The 21,183-nt window shown below is 40.3% G+C and overlaps 4 protein-coding genes across 4 annotated transcripts in view; 3 read left to right on the top strand and 1 right to left on the bottom strand.

The window, feature by feature from the left end:
• The first annotated feature begins 879 nt into the window (after window positions 1-879).
• Window positions 880-2,307, top strand: LOC103144792 (lactation elevated protein 1-like). Its single transcript, XM_007561931.2, has 3 exons — window positions 880-1,163; window positions 1,422-1,639; window positions 2,236-2,307. Exons 1-3 carry the CDS (start codon window positions 1,019-1,021, stop codon window positions 2,305-2,307), a joined length of 435 nt encoding a protein of 144 aa, XP_007561993.1. The 5' UTR covers window positions 880-1,018.
• Window positions 2,308-2,372: 65 nt separating this feature from the next.
• Window positions 2,373-5,078, bottom strand: LOC103144791 (sex comb on midleg-like protein 4). The gene is made up of 3 exons (XM_016676244.1): window positions 4,880-5,078; window positions 3,732-3,983; window positions 2,373-2,519 (listed from the first exon to the last, which is right to left on the bottom strand). Exons 1-3 carry the CDS (start codon window positions 4,880-4,882, stop codon window positions 2,373-2,375), a joined length of 402 nt encoding a protein of 133 aa, XP_016531730.1. The 5' UTR covers window positions 4,883-5,078.
• Window positions 5,079-6,083: 1,005 nt separating this feature from the next.
• Window positions 6,084-11,427, top strand: afg1la (AFG1 like ATPase a). The gene is made up of 13 exons (XM_007561799.2): window positions 6,084-6,243; window positions 6,501-6,718; window positions 7,326-7,377; window positions 7,467-7,568; window positions 7,738-7,868; window positions 7,953-8,052; window positions 8,519-8,577; window positions 8,661-8,743; window positions 8,823-8,893; window positions 8,968-9,068; window positions 9,665-9,805; window positions 9,883-9,993; window positions 10,796-11,427. The coding sequence occupies exons 1-13, from the start codon at window positions 6,099-6,101 to the stop codon at window positions 10,934-10,936; spliced, it is 1,455 nt and encodes a 484-aa protein (XP_007561861.2). The 5' UTR covers window positions 6,084-6,098; the 3' UTR covers window positions 10,937-11,427.
• Window positions 11,428-14,960: 3,533 nt separating this feature from the next.
• foxo3a (forkhead box O3A) overlaps window positions 14,961-21,183 on the top strand; it is an 11,421-nt gene continuing 5,198 nt past the window's right edge. Inside the window, exon 1 of the mRNA XM_007561798.2 lies at window positions 14,961-16,533. Within this exon, the coding sequence (XP_007561860.1) occupies window positions 15,982-16,533 (552 nt within the window). The 5' untranslated portion in view covers window positions 14,961-15,981. The remainder of the gene's footprint in view (window positions 16,534-21,183) is intronic.

Raw genomic sequence — 21,183 nt, 5'->3', positions numbered from 1 at the left:
TGCATTAGAGACACGGAGGGAGAGGAGGAGGGGGGCCTCTGTTGTCATGACAACAAGCCTGTAAGCCCTGCCGGTTGTCTGCCATGTTTTATCAGCGACTCTGGCTCAGTGGAGAGATGATAGTTTCTCCTTTTCATTCCTTTTAGTTACAGTGCTGTTATGGATTAAAGGCTGCAGAGGTTTGTTGGGAAATCTCTAGCATGTTTATGTTATTATTAGTAGTATTTTATAGGTGTTTTATGAAGAACAAAGGATTAAAATGCTTGAAATATATAGTGGTTTTAGCTATCCAAATGGCATCAGTCAGTGTTTTTCTTCACTGCATTATAAAACAATGAATGTGCAATGATGGAAGTTGTGGGAAAATCTCCAAAAACATCCATCAAAACCATCTGATTACCTGCAGTTTGAGAAAAAAAAAAAAAAAGATTGGAAATGCTTTTAGTGATTATTTCAAGTTATCTAAAATACATATTTAAAAGACCAGTAAAGTAACAACTGTAAAAAACTGTCTGAAAGATTATTTCAGTCGTATCAATATACATTCCAAAAGTAACTGTGTTATCCATGTTTTTCCTAGCATAACTTTTATGTACAGGGCCTTACAAATGTATTTATACGTTTGTAACGCCAGTACAATGTGACAGTTTTTTTTTAAGTTGTCACATTGTACCAGGGTGAAAAATGTTTCAAAATTTGTCACCTTCAAAGCAAAATTTTATCTATTTTATTAACCCATTTTGTGAAGTAAAAGAAAAAGGACACAGAATTTTCAAAACTTTTTTCACAAATAACATTCTGTCTTTTCCTTATTAACATCTGATACCGCTAAATAAAAATAAATGCATTCAAATATTTTGTCGCATAAAAACAGCAACAGAAAACGTCGAGGGTTTTTCGTCGTAACGTGATAAAATGTGAGAACTCAAAGTTAGAGATATGTCGCCCCCTGCAGGATTTAACAGGAACTCCTCACTGTTCATCTGTTCGGTGTTGCTGTGCTAATAAAGTTTCGCAGATGACCTTTGACACCAATATGTCAGCCTACATGCCGCTTTCTGTGAAGATGTCACCGTCAGCCTTGGTGGGCATAAAGTGCGTTTTTAAAGAGCAGTTTTGTTCTAGAAAGATTTTAAAATGCCTAACAGAGCTCTGCAGGCGAGGTGAGACGAATTGGTTGCATGTTTTAATATAATTAGTGTTTTTTTTAATTAAAAATATCTATAAATGTGTCATTTGTCTCGCTAATTGTACGGTTATTGTTGTTTTGTACAAAGAAATAGTGCATTTTTACACCTTCTCAGCTGTCAAATTAGTTACCTTCTAACATTTGCTCGCCGTTTTAATCATTTTCAGACTTTTGAAGCGGGAAACAATGAACTGACGTACCTTTTTTTTGTTTTCGGTGTGATGTCTGTCAGGTTACTCGGTGACAGCTGGCCAGGCGGCGACGGCGGTGGAGGTGGAGAGCGGTGTGACCGCCGCCGGGTTCAGCGGTCCTTTGGATCACTACAGCGGGCTGATCCGAGCCGGGAGCCTGCGGGAGGACGAGCACCAGAGAGCGGTACTGCAGAAGCTGGACGAGCTGCACAAAACGCTGAGAGGATACACCAATAGACCCACATCCATCATGTCGAGGGTGAACATTCACATGCATGTCCTCATGTTTATGTGACCACTAAAAAGTCGCGTATTCTTATCACTTAATCCAGAAAAACATTGTACATTAGTTATCTGAAGAGCAACAGTTAAAAGTATGGGTTGCCAAATGTGCCAAAAATGTTTGTGCGTGTAAATACTTTTCTGTGTCACTGTACACAGTGCAGCAGCTGATTGTTACATTGTCTTTGTAAAGACATAATTAGATAAAACATTCAAGATCTTAACTTAAAAGAAGCAACCTAGCTGTGCTTCAGTATTTTTATTTTTGTTAACGTCTGATCTGTTTAAGGATTTTTTTTCTCCATCATTATTGAGTTTATTTAAACTTTGTTTTTAACTTTGGAATTTATTGAACTTCTTAAATTTCCTTTTGGAATCAATAAAATGTTTTTGAATTGAACAAAAATATTTCAAATGCTTCACTAATGGTAAAAAGAGAAGAAAGTAGCCTCTGCTTGTTCATGAAACTTCCTTCAATTATTTTTTTACATGATGAAAAATCTTCCTAAATCAAACTGGTCACAATATTTTTACTGATTTATTTTTGTGTGTGTGTGTGTGTGTGTTCTCCAGTTTTTCTCCAAACCAAAGCCCCCTAAAGGCTGCTACATCTTTGGCGATGTCGGTAAGAGAACTGAAGCCTGATCATCGGGATTTAATGCATTTTATTTATTCATACAATCCTAACTGTTATGTTTTTTTTTTTTGTTTTAGNTTTTTTTTTTACCTGTTAGCACCTGGGCTGTGGCCGAATGGGGGATGGTGGCAGCGTCCTGAGGGATGGAGCTCATATCAGGCTCGGGCGTGCTGCTGGGTGGAGAAATAGCCAGAGGGGTCATCACCATCCGCGGTTTGAGCTGCAGAAGAAAAAGTTTCAGAATACATTTTGATCACGCAGCAGGAGGCTAATCATCGGAGAGCTTTTTTAAGAGTTGTTCCTCTAAAGTTGGAACAATAACGTGTCTGCAGCAAAAAAAGAAAAAAATCTCCCAGATGCTACATTTTACGCAGTGGTCCCACCAACAAGGTGTATATCTTTAACAGACCACTGTTAAAGATGAAATTGTGGATCTCAACAAGGCTACTCATGATTAGGTGGAATAAACAAAACAAAATACATTTTACAACTTGTTTTTGTTAGATGCTTTTTGTTTCCCACTTTCTAGTTTTACGCAGTTCTGTCGAATTTCTACCGAACAGAGACACATTTTCATAAATCAGGGATTTCCTTCCACTTTAACGCAGAGTTGGAAAAGATAAATAGTTGAATCTGAAGCTTAACAAACAGATTTATTTGAGCTTCTGTCAATCTGAGGTTGAAAATTTAACCCTGTCTGTTAAACTGACTGGATTGCCTTTTCTCTTACCATTAATAAAATGTGTATTATTAGTTTTTATTTTCTTGAGTGATTTATTGATTCACTTTTATTTAAAAAAACAAAACAAACCCTAACCTTTAAAATCCAACATTGAACATTTTTTAAGTAAATCTTGTATTTAAGTAATTAAGCCAACAATAAGCTATGCTTCTTCTCACTCCTGAATATTTTCTCTGTTTGTTATATAATTATTGTATCTCCTTAAGTTTTACTTGATATTATGAAATTTATGTTATCTTGTAACTAGCTGGAAGCTGTCCGTCATTCACATATTCAAAATAAATGCCAAGTTTCTGCTGTTAAATTTGTTATTTTTGTACTATGATCCCTCAGTTTTTGTTTAAGGACTGTGGGTTTCTGGATGTAGGAAGTGTCATATGACTGGAGTGTTTGGTTTATTTGTCATATGTTAAAAAAATAAAAAATATCCCGAATCAATTAACGGGAAGAACAGTTAAGATCTTTCAGTATTTGACCGGCTGATACCCCAATCAGAGCTCATCAAAACAACAATTTGCCAATGTTAATATCTGCGTTTTTTCTTTTAATTCATGGTTGAAAATAAACAAAAAAAGAAAACATAACAGCCAAATCAGAAATGCGCCCCAGCCTGTGTTTCCAGCTCCCTGTGCTCACATCCATTTTTAATCGCCCGCCCAGCACAGTCCCATCCATCCCCATCTGGCTGACCTTGAAGCCCGGCTTTCTCCCCCTCTTCTTCGGCACTTTGAGCGGCGGCAGCGACTCGGGGTACCGGTTGGGGAAATCCATCTTGGCCACGCTGCGGAGGGGGGGCCTGCCCCTCTTCCTGCCCGGTATCTTCCCCGGCTGGCTGGGGATGAAGGAGGGAGCCACTGCGGCCGACTGCATGTCACCGTTGCTGCTGCTGCTGCTGCTGCTGTCTGACTTCTGTGCCGCTGCAGCAAGTACACTCATCTGGAGCTGCAGACAGAAATGAAGAAGAAGGGGGGGGAAAAAAGCCTTTCAGACCTGCACTTTGCTCACACATTGATCCTGGATACTACAAGTCGCAGCATTAGCATCCATTAGATGCGGGCTGGGTTGGAAAAGGAAGCGTGGATTGCAGCAACATCTGACCAGTAAAAACACTCTCAGGAGAAGCACTTAGCTCTGCCGTAATTAAACAACACAAAGAGAAGCCATGTAAGTGAACACCACCTCCATCCTGCACTGATAACACATAAATAAACCTGATAGGGGAAGGGGAGGCGAAGAGGGGGAGTCACTATTACCTGCTGTCCTCTATTGTGAAAGCCCAGCAGCAGAGAGCGATGGTTTTATATCCAACAGGCCTAAAGGTGACAAACAGCTAAATCCCTCACAATGCAGGAAAAGCCATCTAGGTTGTGTTTTTTTTTTTTTCTTTCTGCATGCGGCTTTCTCCTCGTCTCCCTTTTTGGTGAACACACTGCTGCTGCTGCTGCTGCTGCTGCTGCTGCTAGGCACACAGGCTGCAGACATCTCATTAGACTAATGCATTCAGCACTGGCAGAGAGAGAGAGGGAGGGAGAGAGCAAGAGGAAGGGGAGGGTGGGAACTGACTTCACCATGGCTACCCAGCTATGAATTACCATTAAGATGACAGCGTCTACCCTGGTGTTAAAAGAAGACCAAACAGAGGGAAGGGAAAAATTTTCAACAAAAAACAAAATAAACAGATAAGGACTGTGGTTCATCTTTTCCCCCCTGCAGCAGCACATACAACGAGAAACAATAAGCCGGTTGCTCTCATGCTCAAAACATCTTAATGTGAGGAGATCTGCGTGAAAGACGAGGCATGTAAACAAACAAGGAATCGATCCGTCGGCTGCACTCACCATCCGAAGCAGATGTGGAGATGTGGAGTATCCCCGCGCTCCGGGCTGCTGCTGCTGCTGCTGCTGGCTCTCCTCCCTGCCTCCAATAGCAGAGCGCCTATATGAAAGCAAGGCGGATTCCACTGTAATACTGTACGTGTGTGTGTGTGTGTGTACAGCAGACACTGACAGACAGTGAGCGAGTGACAATATGTGTGTGTGTGTGTGTTTTAGAGACATGGAGGGAGAGGAGGCGGGGGGCCTCTGTTGTCATGACAACAAGCCTGTAAGCCCTGCCGGTTGTCTGCCATGTTTTATCAGCGACTCTGGCTCAGTGGAGAGATGATAGTTTCTCCTTTTCATTCCTTTTAGTTACAGTGCTGTTATGGATTAAAGGCTGCAGAGGTTTGTTGGGAAATCTCTAGCATGTTTATGTTATTATTAGTAGTATTTTATAGGTGTTTTATGAAGAACAAAGGATTAAAATGCTTGAAATATATAGTGGTTTTAGCTATCCAAATGGCATCAGTCAGTGTTTTTCTTCACTGCATTATAAAACAATGAATGTGCAATGATGGAAGTTGTGGGAAAATCTCCAAAAACATCCATCAAAACCATCTGATTAACTGCAGTTTGAGAAAAAAAAAAACGATTGGAAATGCTTTCAGTGATTATTTCAAGTTATCTAAAATACATATTTAAAAGACCAGTAAAGTAACAACTGTAAAAAACTGTCTGAAAGATTATTTCAGTCGTATTAATATACATTCCAAAAGTAACTGTGTTATCCATGTTTTTCCTAGCATAACTTTTATGTACAGAGCCTTACAAATGTATTTATACGTTTGTAACGCCAGTACAATGTGACAGTTTTTTTTAAATTGTCACATTGTACCAGGGTGAAAAATGTTTCAAAATTTGTCACCTTCAAAGCAAAGTTTTATCTATTTTATTAACCCATTTTGTGAAGTAAAAGAAAAAGGACACATAATTTTCAAAACTTTTTTCACAAATAACATTCTTTCTTTTCCTTATTAACATCTGATACCGCTAAATAAAAATAAATGCATTTAAATATTTTGTTGCATAAAAACAGCAACAGAAAACGTCGAGGATTTTTCGTCGTAACGTGATAAAATGTGAGAACTCAAAGTTAGAGATATGTCGCCCCCTGCAGGATTTAACAGGAACTCCTCACTGTTCATCTGTTCGGTGTTGCTGTGCTAATAAAGTTTCGCAGATGACCGTTGACACCAATATGTCAGCCTACATGCCGCTTTCTGTGAAGATGTCACCGTCAGCCTTGGTGGGCATAAAGTGCGTTTTTAAAGAGCAGTTTTGTTCTAGAAAGATTTTAAAATGCCTAACAGAGCTCTACAGGCGAGGTGAGACGAATTGGTTGCATGTTTTAATATAATTAGTGTTTTTTTTAATTAAAAATATCTATAAATGTGTCATTTGTCTCGCTAATTGTACGGTTATTGTTGTTTTGTACAAAGAAATAGTGCATTTTTACACCTTCTCAGCTGTCAAATTAGTTACCTTCTAACATTTGCTCGCCGTTTTAATCATTTTCAGACTTTTGAAGCGGGAAACAATGAACTGACGTACCTTTTTTTGTTTTCGGTGTGATGTCTGTCAGGTTACTCGGTGACAGCTGGCCAGGCGGCGACGGCGGTGGAGGTGGAGAGCGGTGTGACCGCCGCCGGGTTCAGCGGTCCTTTGGATCACTACAGCGGGCTGATCCGAGCCGGGAGCCTGCGGGAAGACGAGCACCAGAGAGCGGTACTGCAGAAGCTGGACGAGCTGCACAAAACGCTGAGAGGATACACCAATAGACCCACATCCATCATGTCGAGGGTGAACATTCACATGCATGTCCTCATGTTTATGTGACCACTAAAAAGCCGCGTATTCTTATCACTTAATCCAGAAAAACATTGTACATTAGTTATCTGAAGAGTAACAGTTAAAAGTATGGGTTGCCAAATGTGCCAAAAATGTTTGTGCGTGTAAATACTTTTCTGTGTCACTGTACACAGTGCAGCAGCTGATTGTTACATTGTCTTTGTAAAGACATAATTAGATAAAACATTCAAGATCTTAACTTAAAAGAAGCAACCTAGCTGTGCTTCAGTATTTTTATTTTTGTTAATGTCTGATGAAGGATTTTTTTTCTCCATCATTATTGAGTTTATTTAAACTTTGTTTTTAACTTGGGAATTTATTGAGCTTCTTAAATTTCCTTTTGGAATCAATAAAATGTTTTTGAATTGAACAAAAATATTTCAAATGCTTCACTAATGGTAAAAAGAGAAGAAAGTAGCCTCTGCTTGTTCATGAAACTTCCTTCAATTATTTTTTTACATGATGAAAAATCTTCCTAAATCAAACTGGTCAGAATATTTTTACTGATTTATTTTTGTGTGTGTGTGTGTGTGTATGTGTGTGTGTGTGTGTTCTCCAGTTTTTCTCCAAACCAAAGCCCCCTAAAGGCTGCTACATCTTTGGCGATGTCGGTAAGAGAACTGAAGCCTGATCATCGGGATTTAATGCATTTTATTTATTCATACAATCCTAACTGTTATGTTTTTTTTTTTTGTTTTAGGCACCGGGAAGACAATGGTGATGGACATGTTTTATTCACATGTGGAAACAGAGAGGAAAAAAAGGGTCCATTTCCACGGATTTATGCTCGACGTGCATAAAAGTGAGTGTTTTGTGTTGTTCTGAGGTACATCTCATTATTAAATTCTAAATTAGCTCTAAATGCTCCTCCTCCATCAAGAGACAGAAGTACGTTTTGGGAAAAGTCACACAGGGATGTTGATACTTCTCCCAACTTGTTTTTGTACCTAATTTTGGCTGCTTGGTTTCAGGAATCCATCGGTTGAAGCAGAGCATGCCCAAAAGGAAAGCAGGGAAAATGGCCAAATCTTACGACCCCATCGCTCCGGTTGCCGAGGAGATCAGTGAGGAGGCCTGTCTGCTATGTTTCGATGAGTTCCAGGTGCTTTAGGTGACCTTCTTAAAGAAACAGAGCATGTTTGTTCACGCTGTTAAAAATTACTTTTATTGCTAACTTTCATTTCAGGTCACAGATATCGCCGATGCCATGATCCTAAAGCAGCTTTTTGAAAATCTGTTTCTGAACGGCGTTGTTGTCGTGGCGACGTCCAACCGTCCACCTGAAGGTCATTAGTGAGGTTTTTAGCACATTTGCTCAAAACTGCATATTTTTTGTAGTTTTTCTCTGGATAAGAAGAAACTAATCAATTACATTTTAAAAAAGTTATTGGAAGTTTTTCCTCCCCAAAATAACCAAAATTAAAGACCATATGTCTTGTGTCACTTTATTATTCTAGAAGTAAAATTGTAGGTTGGCACATTTACCCAGGCAACAATTCTAATTAAACCAGTAAAGGAGTCATTTTTTCATTATTTTTTGTAAGAAAGGGAAGTTCAAATCATTGTAGATCCAAAACTTTAAGAGTTTTTGACATTATTAAAAGAAACACATCAAGTTTGCAAATACTTTTGGACTCGGATGGGGGAAAAAATGAAGGAGAATATTCAGGCTTTCTGTTTAAAACTGATTAGTTTATTTAATATTTCACAAAAGCTGCAACTAATATTTTACAACCTGTTATGTTCCATCAGATTTGTATAAAAATGGCCTCCAGAGAGTCAACTTTGTGCCTTTTATCGCGGTGCTGCAGGTAAGTTAAAACATTCTGAATCCGCCCTCCAACTGTGAGCAAGCGGCCCTTTAAAGGTGAAACGTTTCTTTGACCGCCTGCAGAAACATTGCCAAACTCTTCGCCTCGATTCAGGGATCGACTACCGCAAACGGAACAGGCCTTCTGCGGGGAAACTTTACTTCCTGTAAGTCCCGCCTGGCTTGACGAAAACCTAACAGGAACGCTGCTTTTCTCCCTTTTCTCAATTTTTTCATTCTGTGTAGCTCCGGTGAACCTGACGCCGAGGCAGTGCTGGACAAAATGTTCGACGAGTTGGCTTTTAAGCAGAACGACAGTGAGTGCCGAGCTCCACCAGCGTCTCCTGCTGTGCCGCGTGGCTAACGTTTGTCTTTGTTTTAAAATGTTTAGTTACCCGGCCGCGAGTTTTAAACGTTAACAACCGGAAGGTCCGTCTGAACAAAGCGTGCGGGACGATCGCAGACTGTACGTTTGAGGAGCTGTGCGACAGAGTGAGTCTGTTTGTTTTGCATTTTTAATGTTGGTATTGTTTGACCTGACAGGGTTCATGCAGTCAGCAAACACAGAGAACCCCACACAGCAAAAAACCCCAAAATATTACCAAGTATTTGGTCGAGTTTCAAGTGCCAATATCTTGATACACTTGAAGTAAAAGAAAACTAATTAACAAGTATTTTGTCAGCAACATATAAGAGCTTGTTTTAAGTCAATAATTCCTTAATATTCATGAAAAAGTAGTGGCTAAATTTGTCATGTTATTTCACTAAAAATGTGGGGAAAATATCTTGTTATAATATAATAATAATCTGCCAATGGAACAAGAACTTTTACATCTATTAAGGAGTTATTGACTTAAAACAAGCTCCTATTTATATCTGAAAAGTTGGTTTTAAGTTAGTTTTGTCTTATTTCAAAATATTTGTTACTACTTGGTAAGATCTTGTGTTTTTGCAGTGCACTTTGAAAAACAGTTTCAAGTGACTGTCTTATGAAAATAAAACATTTGCTTTCTATTAAAGGTTTTTGTGTAAACATTTGTTTGATTCTCTGAAAAGTTTTTTTTGAGACCCAGAAATCTCTCTCTCAGCCTCTAGGGGCCAGCGACTACCTGGAAATATCCAGACTGTTTGACACAGTCTTCATCCGACACATTCCTCTGCTGACGCTCAACAAGAAAACTCAGGCCAGGCGGCTCATAACGCTCGTGGACGCGCTCTACGACCACAAGGTACGCCGCCGCCGCCGCTCATCCGTCCTCCCAGCCCATAGAGCGAGACGCAGACATGGACTCTTCTCTTGGCTCAGGTCCGGGTGGTGATACTCGCCGAACGCCCGCTGGAGGACATTTTTGTTCACGACGGGGATCACAGTCACGACGAGAGCCACATTCTGATGGATGACCTGGGGCTAAAAAGGGTGAGAGTGGGAATCTGTTTTACTGTTGAACCTGTTTTCCATCAACGGTCTGGGCTGTCGGGACACAAAAACATCAGCAATTAAAGAGGCTGTCACTCAGACGGGCTTAGAAAACGTCTGGAAACAGAACTGCAGATCCAAAGAGTCGAGTTTCTAGTGGGAATATTAATGAACTTGAAATAAGACAAAACTAACTCACCAGTTTCAGCAGGAAGTAAGAGTTTGTTTTAAGTAAATAATTTCTTAAACTAGTTTGTAAAATCAACTCTTCTGAGCTTGTGATGACTTCCTGAAGGCGGTTTCAAAAAGAGCAGGATTTTTTTAAAGAGATAAAGACACAATGTCCTAACTTTTGTTCAGCTTGAAAATCCAATTTTGTTTCTTACTTCTGTTTAATGAGTAAAAGTTAGTTTTTATGGTTAAGTGCAATCAGACCTCTTCCTTTTCCAAACTGAAATTAGGCATTCAGATCTGAACATTTCTTGATAATTCTTTTTTTAAATAATTTTGTAAAATGTTCTAATTTGTCAAATTTTTTAAATTGTAGTTTTATATCTGAATCAAATGATCAATTTTACTGTTGATTCTGTAAAAATTGAGTAACTCTATAATTTTCCGTCCGTCTACAATGTTCTGAAATTTGAAAACATTTTGCATTTCTGATTGGACCAGCATTAAATCTACTAATTTACTTACTTTCGTGCCCCAAAAGTCACTGAAAACTCGCATTTCTCCACTGATAATCATGGGTTTATTTAAAGCGTCGCCTGTTTTCACTCAGTGAACTTTCCCTCCATAACAGGACGAAGCCAGCAGTCTGTCCATCTTCAGCGGGGAGGAGGAGAAGTTTGCCTTTCAGAGAACCGTTTCTCGACTCACTGAGATGCAGACTGAAGATTACTGGCTGGACGGGGACAGAAGCTTAAAATCCTCCGGAAAATAAGAATACATGATACTTTATGAACTACTCGCTTATATGCCAAAAACAAAATACTACACTACTCCATCTCCTCTCGCACGGAGCACCGGGGTTCTGCTCAACAGCATCTGTGCAAATGTACATACAATATTTATTAGTATCTAAAATCATTTTATCATTTAAATGCAAATTTGCACTTTAAGGATCATTTTAAGGTGGATTTTTGGGGAGGCGTGTTGCTTTTAATCCAGTGTCATATAATAACTCAAGTTTTTAACTTCTCTGTTGTTTGGGGGGAAAAGATATAAAAACACAACATGGACAGTTTATAGAGATGTAGTCGAGTCCTTTACTGGAGGTTTATGAGTCTGTTTTGTTTTCAGTATTTCAATGAAATGATTTCTTACTGAGTTGTGTTTTATCTTAAGTCTAAGTGGATGGATCAGTCCAGTCTGACTGCAATGTTTAGCTGCTTCTGAAGAAAAGATAATATAAATATAACTACTTTAAATCTTGGTTTCTTATTTGCAAAGAGATACTTTAATTTTATTTATTTGTTTCCAAAATTTCAGTGGACAAACATGAATTATTTATGCCCCTTTTTGGCATTTAGTCAACATACTTTCATATATTTAAAGGGGATTTTGTGTGTTTAGACCAATAAGTACCACATATTGATAGGGTATAATAATAATAATAATAATTAATAATACAATTTTATTTACAGTACACTTTACATGTACATCTTAAAGTACATGTAAAAATGACAATTAAAGCAATAACCAATTTAAAAACTAATTTGAAATAAATGGAAGGAAATTGATACACCAGAACATTTTCACGTCTTATCAAAGATACTTTGGTTGGTGCTGAGCTGTGGATCTCTGCAGCTCCTCCAGAGACACAGTGAGCCGCCAATCTGCTTTTTTAATTATTTTATTAAACCAGTTGAGTTTCATCTGTAGAGCACGATTTATACATTCAACTGGAACTCAAAGTGCATTACAAAGGTTAGGAGCAAACAAACACGATGAAATGATCAAATCAAAGGAAACTAGGTGAAACAGTAATAATTATTGGTGATAAAACAATGAGGAATTAAAAGAGAGAGCTCAATCAGAGGAACTGTGGAAAAGCACTTAGATTAGCCAAGAAACACTTGATATGTAAACTAGATCAGATACAGCTTATAAAAACACTAAAGTTAGGAAATAAAGTAGAATTACAATAAGCTGAGATTATAAATGACTTTAACCTTCAACTAAAAGCCACAGGACTGAATGGATCCGTCTTTAAGTTTGCTTTCAAATTAATGCAATGCATGCAGAATGCATTAAACGATGTAAACCATGTATCGTTTTCTTTCTGATTATTCTGCATCGTTTTCCAAGGCAGCTGCTCACTACAAATACAGATCTAGCCTCCATGACTATTCACTTTTACCTCGTTTTATGACAAACGCAACCTAATCTGCATCATCCATCCCATTTAATACCGTTTATAAATGTATCTCATGCGACTTAACTTTAAATAATGTCCTGATCCTTCAGATCCCTCCATGAGTTTCATCCTCTGCTCCGAGTCAAACATCTGGTTTACTGGAAATGGTTCGTCTTCTCGAAAGCGACAAGTCGACTGGCTGACATTTAACATTAACATTAATTGTGATGCACTTCTTAAAACAAAGACTCCTGCATGTGGGATGTGAAAGTGAGAAAACGCTACATAATTTAAGTTCCTGTTTGTTTGGTGCAAACACACGGGTTTTGTCCTTAAAATGAAGCGTTGTGTTGTCATCACTAAAGATGCGAAACAAACAGTGAAAATCCAAAAACTATGAAAGATGAAAAATGTTTTGATATCAAATTGTTTAATGAAACTGAGAGGCATGACTGCACTTCACTAACCAAACAGAGCGAGATTTCAAAATATTTTGTATGAGAGAAGAAGAACTTGTTTTGGAGCTACGGCAAGAGAAGAGGGTGGTGTGTCCTTTTAAGGCTGAGAAATAAAAACATTTTGCTTTAGATTTTTAAAAATGGGTAAACTAAAACTCAAAGACGTTCACCACAAAAAAGCCCCTCTTGTTCATTTTAATTCTACTGTATTGGACAGAACCAATACAGTAGACCTTCTGTGATGACCCTCTTTAAGGAGCGTTGAACTTAAGATGCTGCGTTGGTCGAGCCGCACACGTTGTGTGAAATTGGTGTAGTGGATGTTGTGCAACAATCGTCGTTTCCCATCCAACCCCTCTGCAGGCCTGTGAAGCAGTCCTGACAGCAGAGGCAGCTTTCTTTATCATTTTGTTCACTTTTCTCTAATCTGCTGCCTCAACAGACGGCTTTGAAGAAGAAGAAACACACACACACACACACACACACACACACACACACACAGAAGATTATGCAATGCCTTGCCGCAAGCACTGAAGGAGCTACCCTTCCTCTAGAATCTGCTCTGTCCTACTGCCGTAAACGGCTTCAGCATTGTGTTCATCAGATCTGTTGTTCATGGCGGCACTCTGACGTTTAGAGGCCATGGCCTTCTGAGGCTGACCATCAACTCTGGACTAATTCACCATCAAGACCATGTGATTGTACCCACACCTTGCTAAAAAGCACTCCATCCAACGTCTAACGGCTCTCAAGACATCCGTGATCATTTGACTTTTTATGTAGATGATGATGCTTGGAGTAGTTCTGGAGGTCCAAAAGAAAATATGGGAAGTTTAATATGTACAGGAGTAATTCTTCTATACTGATACTATCGTCCAGTGGAGGTTTGTGCCCTAAATCGTCACAAACTGTGAAAACTTCAAGCTGGACCTCAAGTAATCTAGATTCTCCGCCTCTCTGCTTCTCTGACCTATGACCTGGGTTTTTGAAATAACTAGATAAATGTACTTTCATCTGAAAAGAGGACTTTAAGTTGCTCAGCAGCAGCCCAGTTGTTTTTCTCTCTAGCTCAGGTTTTTGGTTCAGAACTGGTTTGACCAGGAATGAGACAGTTGTAGCCCATGTCTCAGATACGTCAGTGTGAGTTTACCTCCTTGTGAATCTCTTCCAAACTCTTAAATATGGCTGTCTTCAACAGTCCCATGTTGCCTGTGCACATTTTGTCATCACACTTTTTCCCTCCACTTTCCATTGAAATGCTTGGACACAGCACTCTGAAAGAAAGTCGGTGACTTCCTGTTGTGTGGTAATTAATTTGGAAAATATGTACTTTTAGGAGTATTTTTTTGTTATGGTGTACTTTTTGACATTACATTTGAGTAATTTATTTTGAATTATTGTTACTCTAAAATGTCTGGAAACTCTGTAAACTGTGAGACTCAATGGAGAACCAACTTGTTTTAACCAAACATTCACCACAGACACACACACACACACACACACACACACACACACACATCTGTAGTTTTTCCTTAAAAATTTGTATTGAAAGAAATTGATTTGAGGGAAAAAAATATTTTGCCTGACTTATTTATTTTAAGTTATTTTCAATTAGATCTTTAAAATATTAAAATTTCCACATAACTTTGTATTTTGCTCCACCTGATTGTCATTATTAAATATCAAATAACTGATATTTTGATCATTTACTAAGTTCTTGAGTTGCCTATTTCCCAAATATTTTTTCTCTCACTTTAGTAATCTCACTTTACTTTTTCTTCTTTCTACTTTTACTAAGGTAAAAATATCCTTGGGCACTACACGCCCCTGCTTTCTGTCAATTTAGCAGCCGTCCTCATGACTGAAAATTTACAAGATGTAAGTCATTAATCAAAGATACAATGAAAAATCTTTTCATTAAAAGTTTAATTATTTGAATTAGTTTATACTAAAATAATATTGTAATTTATTGAAATACATTTCTATAGCACTCCTGTGTCTTTTCTCAACATTAGGAAATATAGAGAGTGATTTATGGATAATTTAGAACTAAATAGTTAAAATAAAAAAAATTATTTGGAGCCACATTTTTTTCTCTATGACAGACTTTATTACTTCTTACTGTGAAAATTTACAAACGAAATCCCATATTATTCAACATTTTTTTTTTATTTATGTTTAATTATTCATACACATGAAACAACCCGTTCAATCTGTCAGACTTGGTGGAATTCCTATAGAGACAACTAAAATGGATTTCATGTAACATCATTTCCAGCCTTCCTTTGTTAGCGACGTGAGGTTTCTAAAGGGTGATGTCACCGGCCAGCGGACATCTCTCTCCACGCACTGTCTCTTTAATTTCAGCGCAGTCCAGGGGGCAGGATCGCGTCTTTCCGCCCCTTCTCCTCTCACAGTGTTTGCGCCTACCGCAGCTGCAGCAGATTCAATGAGGAGCGTCGGCGGGCTGCTGGCCACGCTGCGCTGCTTTAGCCCAGAATGCCAGGGATGTACAGCCAGGATGCATCAGTATTCCTCAGCTCCTCGTAAGGCGGATTACTTGAACCTCGCCTTCTCCCTTCGCGGCAGCTCCCGGGGCCTTGAGGAACACCTCCTCTCCGCCTTGATGGTATCTGGAGAGCGACGCACCGGCGACTGGCAGCGCAGCTCTGCGGGCTTCTGATTAGGACCTTGAGGTGGGGTAAAGGCGGGGAAGGAGGGAGGCGGTCAAGATGGCAGCTGTGCACGGTGTGATGGAGCTGTGATGTGGGAGGCTCGTTTGCTTTTGCCACTCGGGACTGGAGAGCGGGACGCGCGTAAGGGAACGCCGTTTGGATTGCCGTGAGACTCCGCTGCCCCTATCGCTTCTTTCTCTCCCAATTTTAGCGCACGCTGGTCGGGGTGTGGGCTGTGCGCCACGAAAAGAAAAGGCGATGTTCTGTTAACGCTGGTCAGCGCAGTTGGCGCTGTGAGCTGCGGATCGACGCTGGTAGACAAGCGGGACACGTGTTGGGACTGAGCTGCGGGGGTTGGAGAGGGGAGGGGGACAGATTTGCATACCGCGTTGCATAGTAAATAAACTCCCCAAAGAAGTCTGCACTCAACATTGATGGAATGCGAGCCGAGTGATTTTGCCATCTCCTCTGCATCAACCGAGAAATTGCAATTAACATGGCCGAGGCGCCGCTCAGCTGCGACGAGCCTCCCCCGAACGTTGAGATCGACCCGGACTTCGAGCCCCAGAAGCGGCCGCGGTCCTGCACTTGGCCGCTGCCCCGGCCGGAGTCCGGCGCGGGCAAGCCCGGGGCGAATGACGCTGACGTAATCCCCGAAGAGGAGGATGACGAGGGTGGGAGCGCAGAGAACTGCTCCGTGCAGAAAAACGGCGACTCTGTGAATGAGCCGAGCGGCGGCGGCCGCGGCTCCGTCTCCCAGCCCGTGGAGCTCCAGGGCGGCCCCCGCAAAGACGAGGCCGCCGACGGATCCCCTTCCTCCGCACAGATCCCCGGTGCGGCTCTCTGCGGCTCTGCCTCCCAGCAGCTGAGGAAGTCCTCCGCCCGCAGAAACGCCTGGGGCAACTACTCCTATGCAGACCTCATTACCCAGGCCATCGAGAGCTCGCCGGAGAAGAGGCTGACCTTGTCCCAGATCTACGACTGGATGGTGAGGTCTGTGCCATATTTCAAGGACAGAGGCGACAGCAACAGCTCCGCTGGCTGGAAGGTGAGCACATGATGGTGCTGTCATCACAACAAAGACCACACTGTGGTCATGTTAACACACAATGCACACAGCTGTTGTTAAAGCGACTAGCCAGGCATTGATGTGACATTTAATCAAAGCACTTCAGATGTAGATTTTCTCCTATAGAACATGCCATTAACAGTTTTTCTATTTGATTTGCTATTTTAAGTCATAAAAGCTACCCTCATTATTTCAAGCTTCCATGCCTGCATACTTGCAGTGACATCACATGAGGCACTTCATTTGACTACATTAATGTTTCTCTGGTTTTTCCTCTTCATAGGCAGGTTTTGAAGCAACAATTTGTAATTTCACTCAATACGGCTGCAACAAAAAATGTTTTAGAGCTACACAACACGAGAGCGCTGCCCCCACAAAAAAAACACACCGAGAGTGGTGTTTTTTATGCATGTTTGAGGAATCCTTTGATCTCCCTGGCAACCATTCAGCTGTGCAAAACATTGAGGCGAACCTCACAGCCCCTGCTACCCCGAGCCTCCCACACTCGGCTTCTTCAGACTAGCCAGCAGCAATTAGCAAACATCTGGTGGTACTACACATTTGCTGAGCTCATTAAACGAGCTACTTCTCAGTGCATCGCTGGTAAAAAATGTTAAAGGGTTAATAGAGGAGCCATGTTGTGATGACTTCCTGAAGGGAGGCAGAGTTTCAGAAAGAGTGGGAGTTATTAAAGAAAGAGGAATAATAGAAAAAAGCCAAGATAAAGGTTTGTTTTAATGTGCCTTGGTAATGTAATGTAAAAGATTTGTAAAGCTGCTAATAGAAAATTAGCTTGATGGCAACCTGGAACAGTCCAGTTTAACGGCCAAACATTTGTGTTTGTGTGAAACTGAGTTTAAACTTTGAGTTGATTCTCCTGCTTGGCTCTATATATTTCTGAGGTATTTTTGACTTCAAAACGCCGTGTTTGATAACATTTGATAACGATAATTAAAACTTCTCAATATTTGACATTGTCTAGCAAAATGTTTTTACGTCAGGCTACAAAGCTGCTACATCGATGAGCTGCTCTATGCTGTAGTTGGAGATATGTTGTTTGCTGCTGAGCATAATCATTTTGTGGCTAAAAGTTAAACATTATTTTTACATCAACTTCTAAGTTATGTGAAACTTATGTTAAAATCATTTGAAGTCTTAGAATCAGTCCAGTACTGGTACCTGTCCACATTCTCAGGGGAGAAAGACTCACCTGGTATAAATTAAAATTTTAGCTAATGGAGTAACACTTAAGAGAAATGTATTTAATCAGAGAATGTCATGAATATGTGTGTAGGGCTGCACTGACTGCAGTTTTCTGGCCGATCTTTAAAAAGCCTTACCTGCCGATTTTGATTTTGGCTGATATAAATTTTTTTTTGTCTAAAATATCCCTAAAATATAGCAAGAAAGTTGGTGAGTTGGCAACAGTGGGGTGAATATTAAGTGCAAACGTGCAGAGCTGACCTGGTGGGTCGGTCAGTCAAACCTCTCACTGCAGAACAAAGGCTGATCTTTAAACCTTTGCTGACGAAGATAAGATCAGGGGATAAGATGGGCTTCACATGCAAGTTTCAGCCAATCACAATTCCCCAAAATTAAGGAAATCGGCGCCCAGAAATCAAATGGATCGATTAAATCAGTTGGCCAATAAATGTATCCTATATTATACATTATATATTATGTATATAATGTAAACAGCACTGCCAGAGAAGCAATAAGTTTATAGCAGGTGTGTGAATGATCTAATGATCGGACTGCTGAATTACAGCCAGTCCACACACACTGTTAGCAGAACTAGAGGACCCCAAAACCAAATTTTGCTTAGGGCCCCATGGAGGCTTGGGCCGGCCCTGGTCATTATCACAGTTTGCTTGGAGGTCATAGAGTCGAACACTGACTGGGACATGTAAAGCCAAACTCCAATGCAACCTGAATGTTATATGCTCTTCTTTGAAATCTGTCTGTATTGCGTAGCTTTGTGCTTTTGGTGGTTTTCTATCACAAAACAGTGACAACTTTTTCGTGATATTAATGCGCCATATCTGCATCGGCCACTGAGTTAATTTTCTCTAATCTAGTTTTAATCTACTATGAGGAAATTTGGTCACATGATTCGAATTGATCAGGGGTCATAATTTGTCGTAATTTATTAATCAAACGGCTCAAGTAAATAAAACGTGTAATTCAGTTTCCATATACTATATAAGTTTTTGTTAAATTGTATTAAATTGACCTTTTGTTTCTTATTTGTGTAGGATAATTTGTGAAAATACTTAGCTGCAACCAAAAATAAAGAGTGTAATGGTATATTTTAAGCACAATCTTACAAAATTTCATTTTTACCAGCATGAAATGGAGGTACGAATTGGCAGAGGCTAATCAACGTGGAGTTACCCGATTCTTGGGCCTGTTGTGATGTCATTGTCTTAAAAAAACATACGAAGCATAATTGGCAGTTTTTTCCTTTAAAATATGGCAGCACTTTGTGAAATCCTGTCGTGGGAATCCATACTTCATTATTCAGATGCGTTTTTATTATGAGTGTAAATTTGTCAATGAACAAAAATACTTTTCTGTATTTTATCTTTACAGTAATGGTTGGGTCTAAGCACAACATAGCGTAACATCTAGATCTACTGTCGAATATTATGACTACATAACAGACGTATATATATATAGTTTTATCTCAGTGGTGTGAGAACAAAGGTGTGGATTTGTCGGTGTGACTCAAGTAGCAAGAAACCACTAAATCTTACAAAAAAAAGGTTGCACAGTGATCCAGTGAAGAATAAACGGGTACGAAAGTGGTGGGTGAAAAACGGGCGATGCAAAGTTGATTTCACTTTCAGAGAAACTGCTCACGCTGCAGTGAGACTGCCTCACAGGGGGGCCCCTCTGCGTCGGTTTGATTTGTCAGGATTAGTTTGTGCCGGACCGAACCAATTCATCTGACATGGAATCAAGTCAGATGAAAGCTTTGAGCTTTCTGCAGGATTTAGACGGAGGGGAGGGAAATAGGTTTGTAATCCCGCACAACTGAGGCAAGGCGGGCCGCTTCCAGGGAGCTGCCTTCTGAATATTGTGTGTGTGTGTGTGTGTGTGTGTGTGTGTGTGTGTGTGTGTGTGAAACATTGACGGGGGGAAAAAATCAGGCTGTAAAACACAAGCGCTACACACAAATGGGTGGTCATCACTAATTGGTCTCATCTGGTTCGGTAATGCTCCAGATTAGAGGCGGTCAGTTTTCATTCATCTTCCACTTGGTGCGCTCTGCAACTCCAGACAAGAGTCCAGCGGGACGAGGAAAGGGTTAATGCAGAGGGGAGTTTGAGTTGTGCTGACATCAGCATTTCTTAGGAGATGCTTTGTCTCTCTGTGCGTTCGGTGGCAATCTGTCCGAGGTTGCTCATCTTCATGTGTCATCGTCAGCGTGTAAAGTCAGACCTGACACACGTCGTGGTAACATCTCGTCATCGTTTGCATCCAGTCTAAATATAAACCCCCAACCCCCTCTCTCTCTCTACTCGTACACAAGCAGCTTCGCCCAACTGTGTGCCAGCCTCTCTCTTTATGTGGCCCGGGCAAGGGAAATCAATTGACTGGCTATAAATTATGTAGGTCAATGTGTAGCGGTGTGAGAGCAGCTGAGTATTTCTCTTCGGCCGAACTGGCACGGCTCCAGTCCAGTCTCTCAAACCGTCCTGCTGTGACTGTGAGTGGGGGGGGTGAGGGAGAGGAGAGCAGACGCTTGCTCTTTTTTGTGATTTATCTTTTAAATACCATTTGGCACATGCTGCATGCACCCGAGTAGCCTGCGCAAAGGGATAGTCCTGGATTTTTGAAGTGAGGTTCTGTTAAAAGGCTATAGACGGACAGCTAGAATCCAAAAAGAAAACTCCTGATATTCTGTAATGGCTTTTCAGTTTTCTTGTGCCAACACCAGAATATCACTTTAGAAAGTTTGTAGAGCCACTCCCGACTGGTTGGTTCTAGAAACAGTATAATGGTTAGTCCAAAAGGGGTCAAAACCAAAGTGGACTTCTGCCGTCTCAAAACATCGTGTGAGTTTTGAACCTTTTAACAGTCGTCATATTTGGATTGGGCTTTTATTTACTAAAAAGTCCATGATTATTTACACAGGAAATGGAAGTAGGAAGCAGTGCAACGCCAGTGATCTTTCTGTGTGAAACATGGACATGAAAAGCATTTTCAATTGAAGTAACTATCAAACAGAAAAGTCTGGCAGTGCGAAAATGAGCCAGATGGTGTTAGCTTAAATCATTTTGTTTGCTTACGTTGCTTTTGTTTACAATAACAGGATGTCACATTCTTACCACATGTTTCAACCACTTGTGAATGCACAAATAAGGCCCTTTCTTACTAAACAAAGATTTCACAAATCACAAACTAGGTTTTAAATGTTTGGCTTTTTGTATACTCAATGTTTGAAGAGTCCAAGTATTGGCATCTTTAAACTAGAGCAAATTAAAGATACTCAATCTTGTCGAAATTCAAGTGGAATTACCCTTTAGCCATTTGTCAAATGGGAAGCTGCAACTAGAAGCCAACTTCAACTTGGTACTATATAGCAGTGGTCCCCAACCCCCAGTCCGTTGACCGGTACCGGTC

This window comes from Poecilia formosa, unplaced genomic scaffold (genome assembly GCF_000485575.1).
Source record: "Poecilia formosa unplaced genomic scaffold, Poecilia_formosa-5.1.2 Scaffold131, whole genome shotgun sequence".
NCBI classification, from domain to species: Eukaryota; Metazoa; Chordata; class Actinopteri; order Cyprinodontiformes; family Poeciliidae; genus Poecilia; species Poecilia formosa.
The sequence above is the reverse complement of the archived record's forward strand: the minus strand, read 5'-3'. Positions and strand labels throughout refer to the sequence as shown.

Bases quoted from the DNA above. Each gene is read 5' to 3' on its own strand.
- LOC103144792 (XM_007561931.2), top strand. From the start codon at position 1,019: ATGACCTTTGACACCAATATGTCAGCCTACATGCCGCTTTCTGTGAAG. The intron at 1,164-1,421 runs GTGAGACGAATT...GATGTCTGTCAG, and splicing joins AACAGAGCTCTGCAGGCGAG to GTTACTCGGTGACAGCTGGC. The intron at 1,640-2,235 runs GTGAACATTCAC...TGTGTTCTCCAG, and splicing joins CCACATCCATCATGTCGAGG to TTTTTCTCCAAACCAAAGCC.
- afg1la (XM_007561799.2), top strand. From the start codon at position 6,099: ATGACCGTTGACACCAATATGTCAGCCTACATGCCGCTTTCTGTGAAG. The intron at 8,578-8,660 runs GTAAGTTAAAAC...GACCGCCTGCAG, and splicing joins CTTTTATCGCGGTGCTGCAG to AAACATTGCCAAACTCTTCG. The intron at 9,806-9,882 runs GTACGCCGCCGC...CTCTTGGCTCAG, and splicing joins ACGCGCTCTACGACCACAAG to GTCCGGGTGGTGATACTCGC.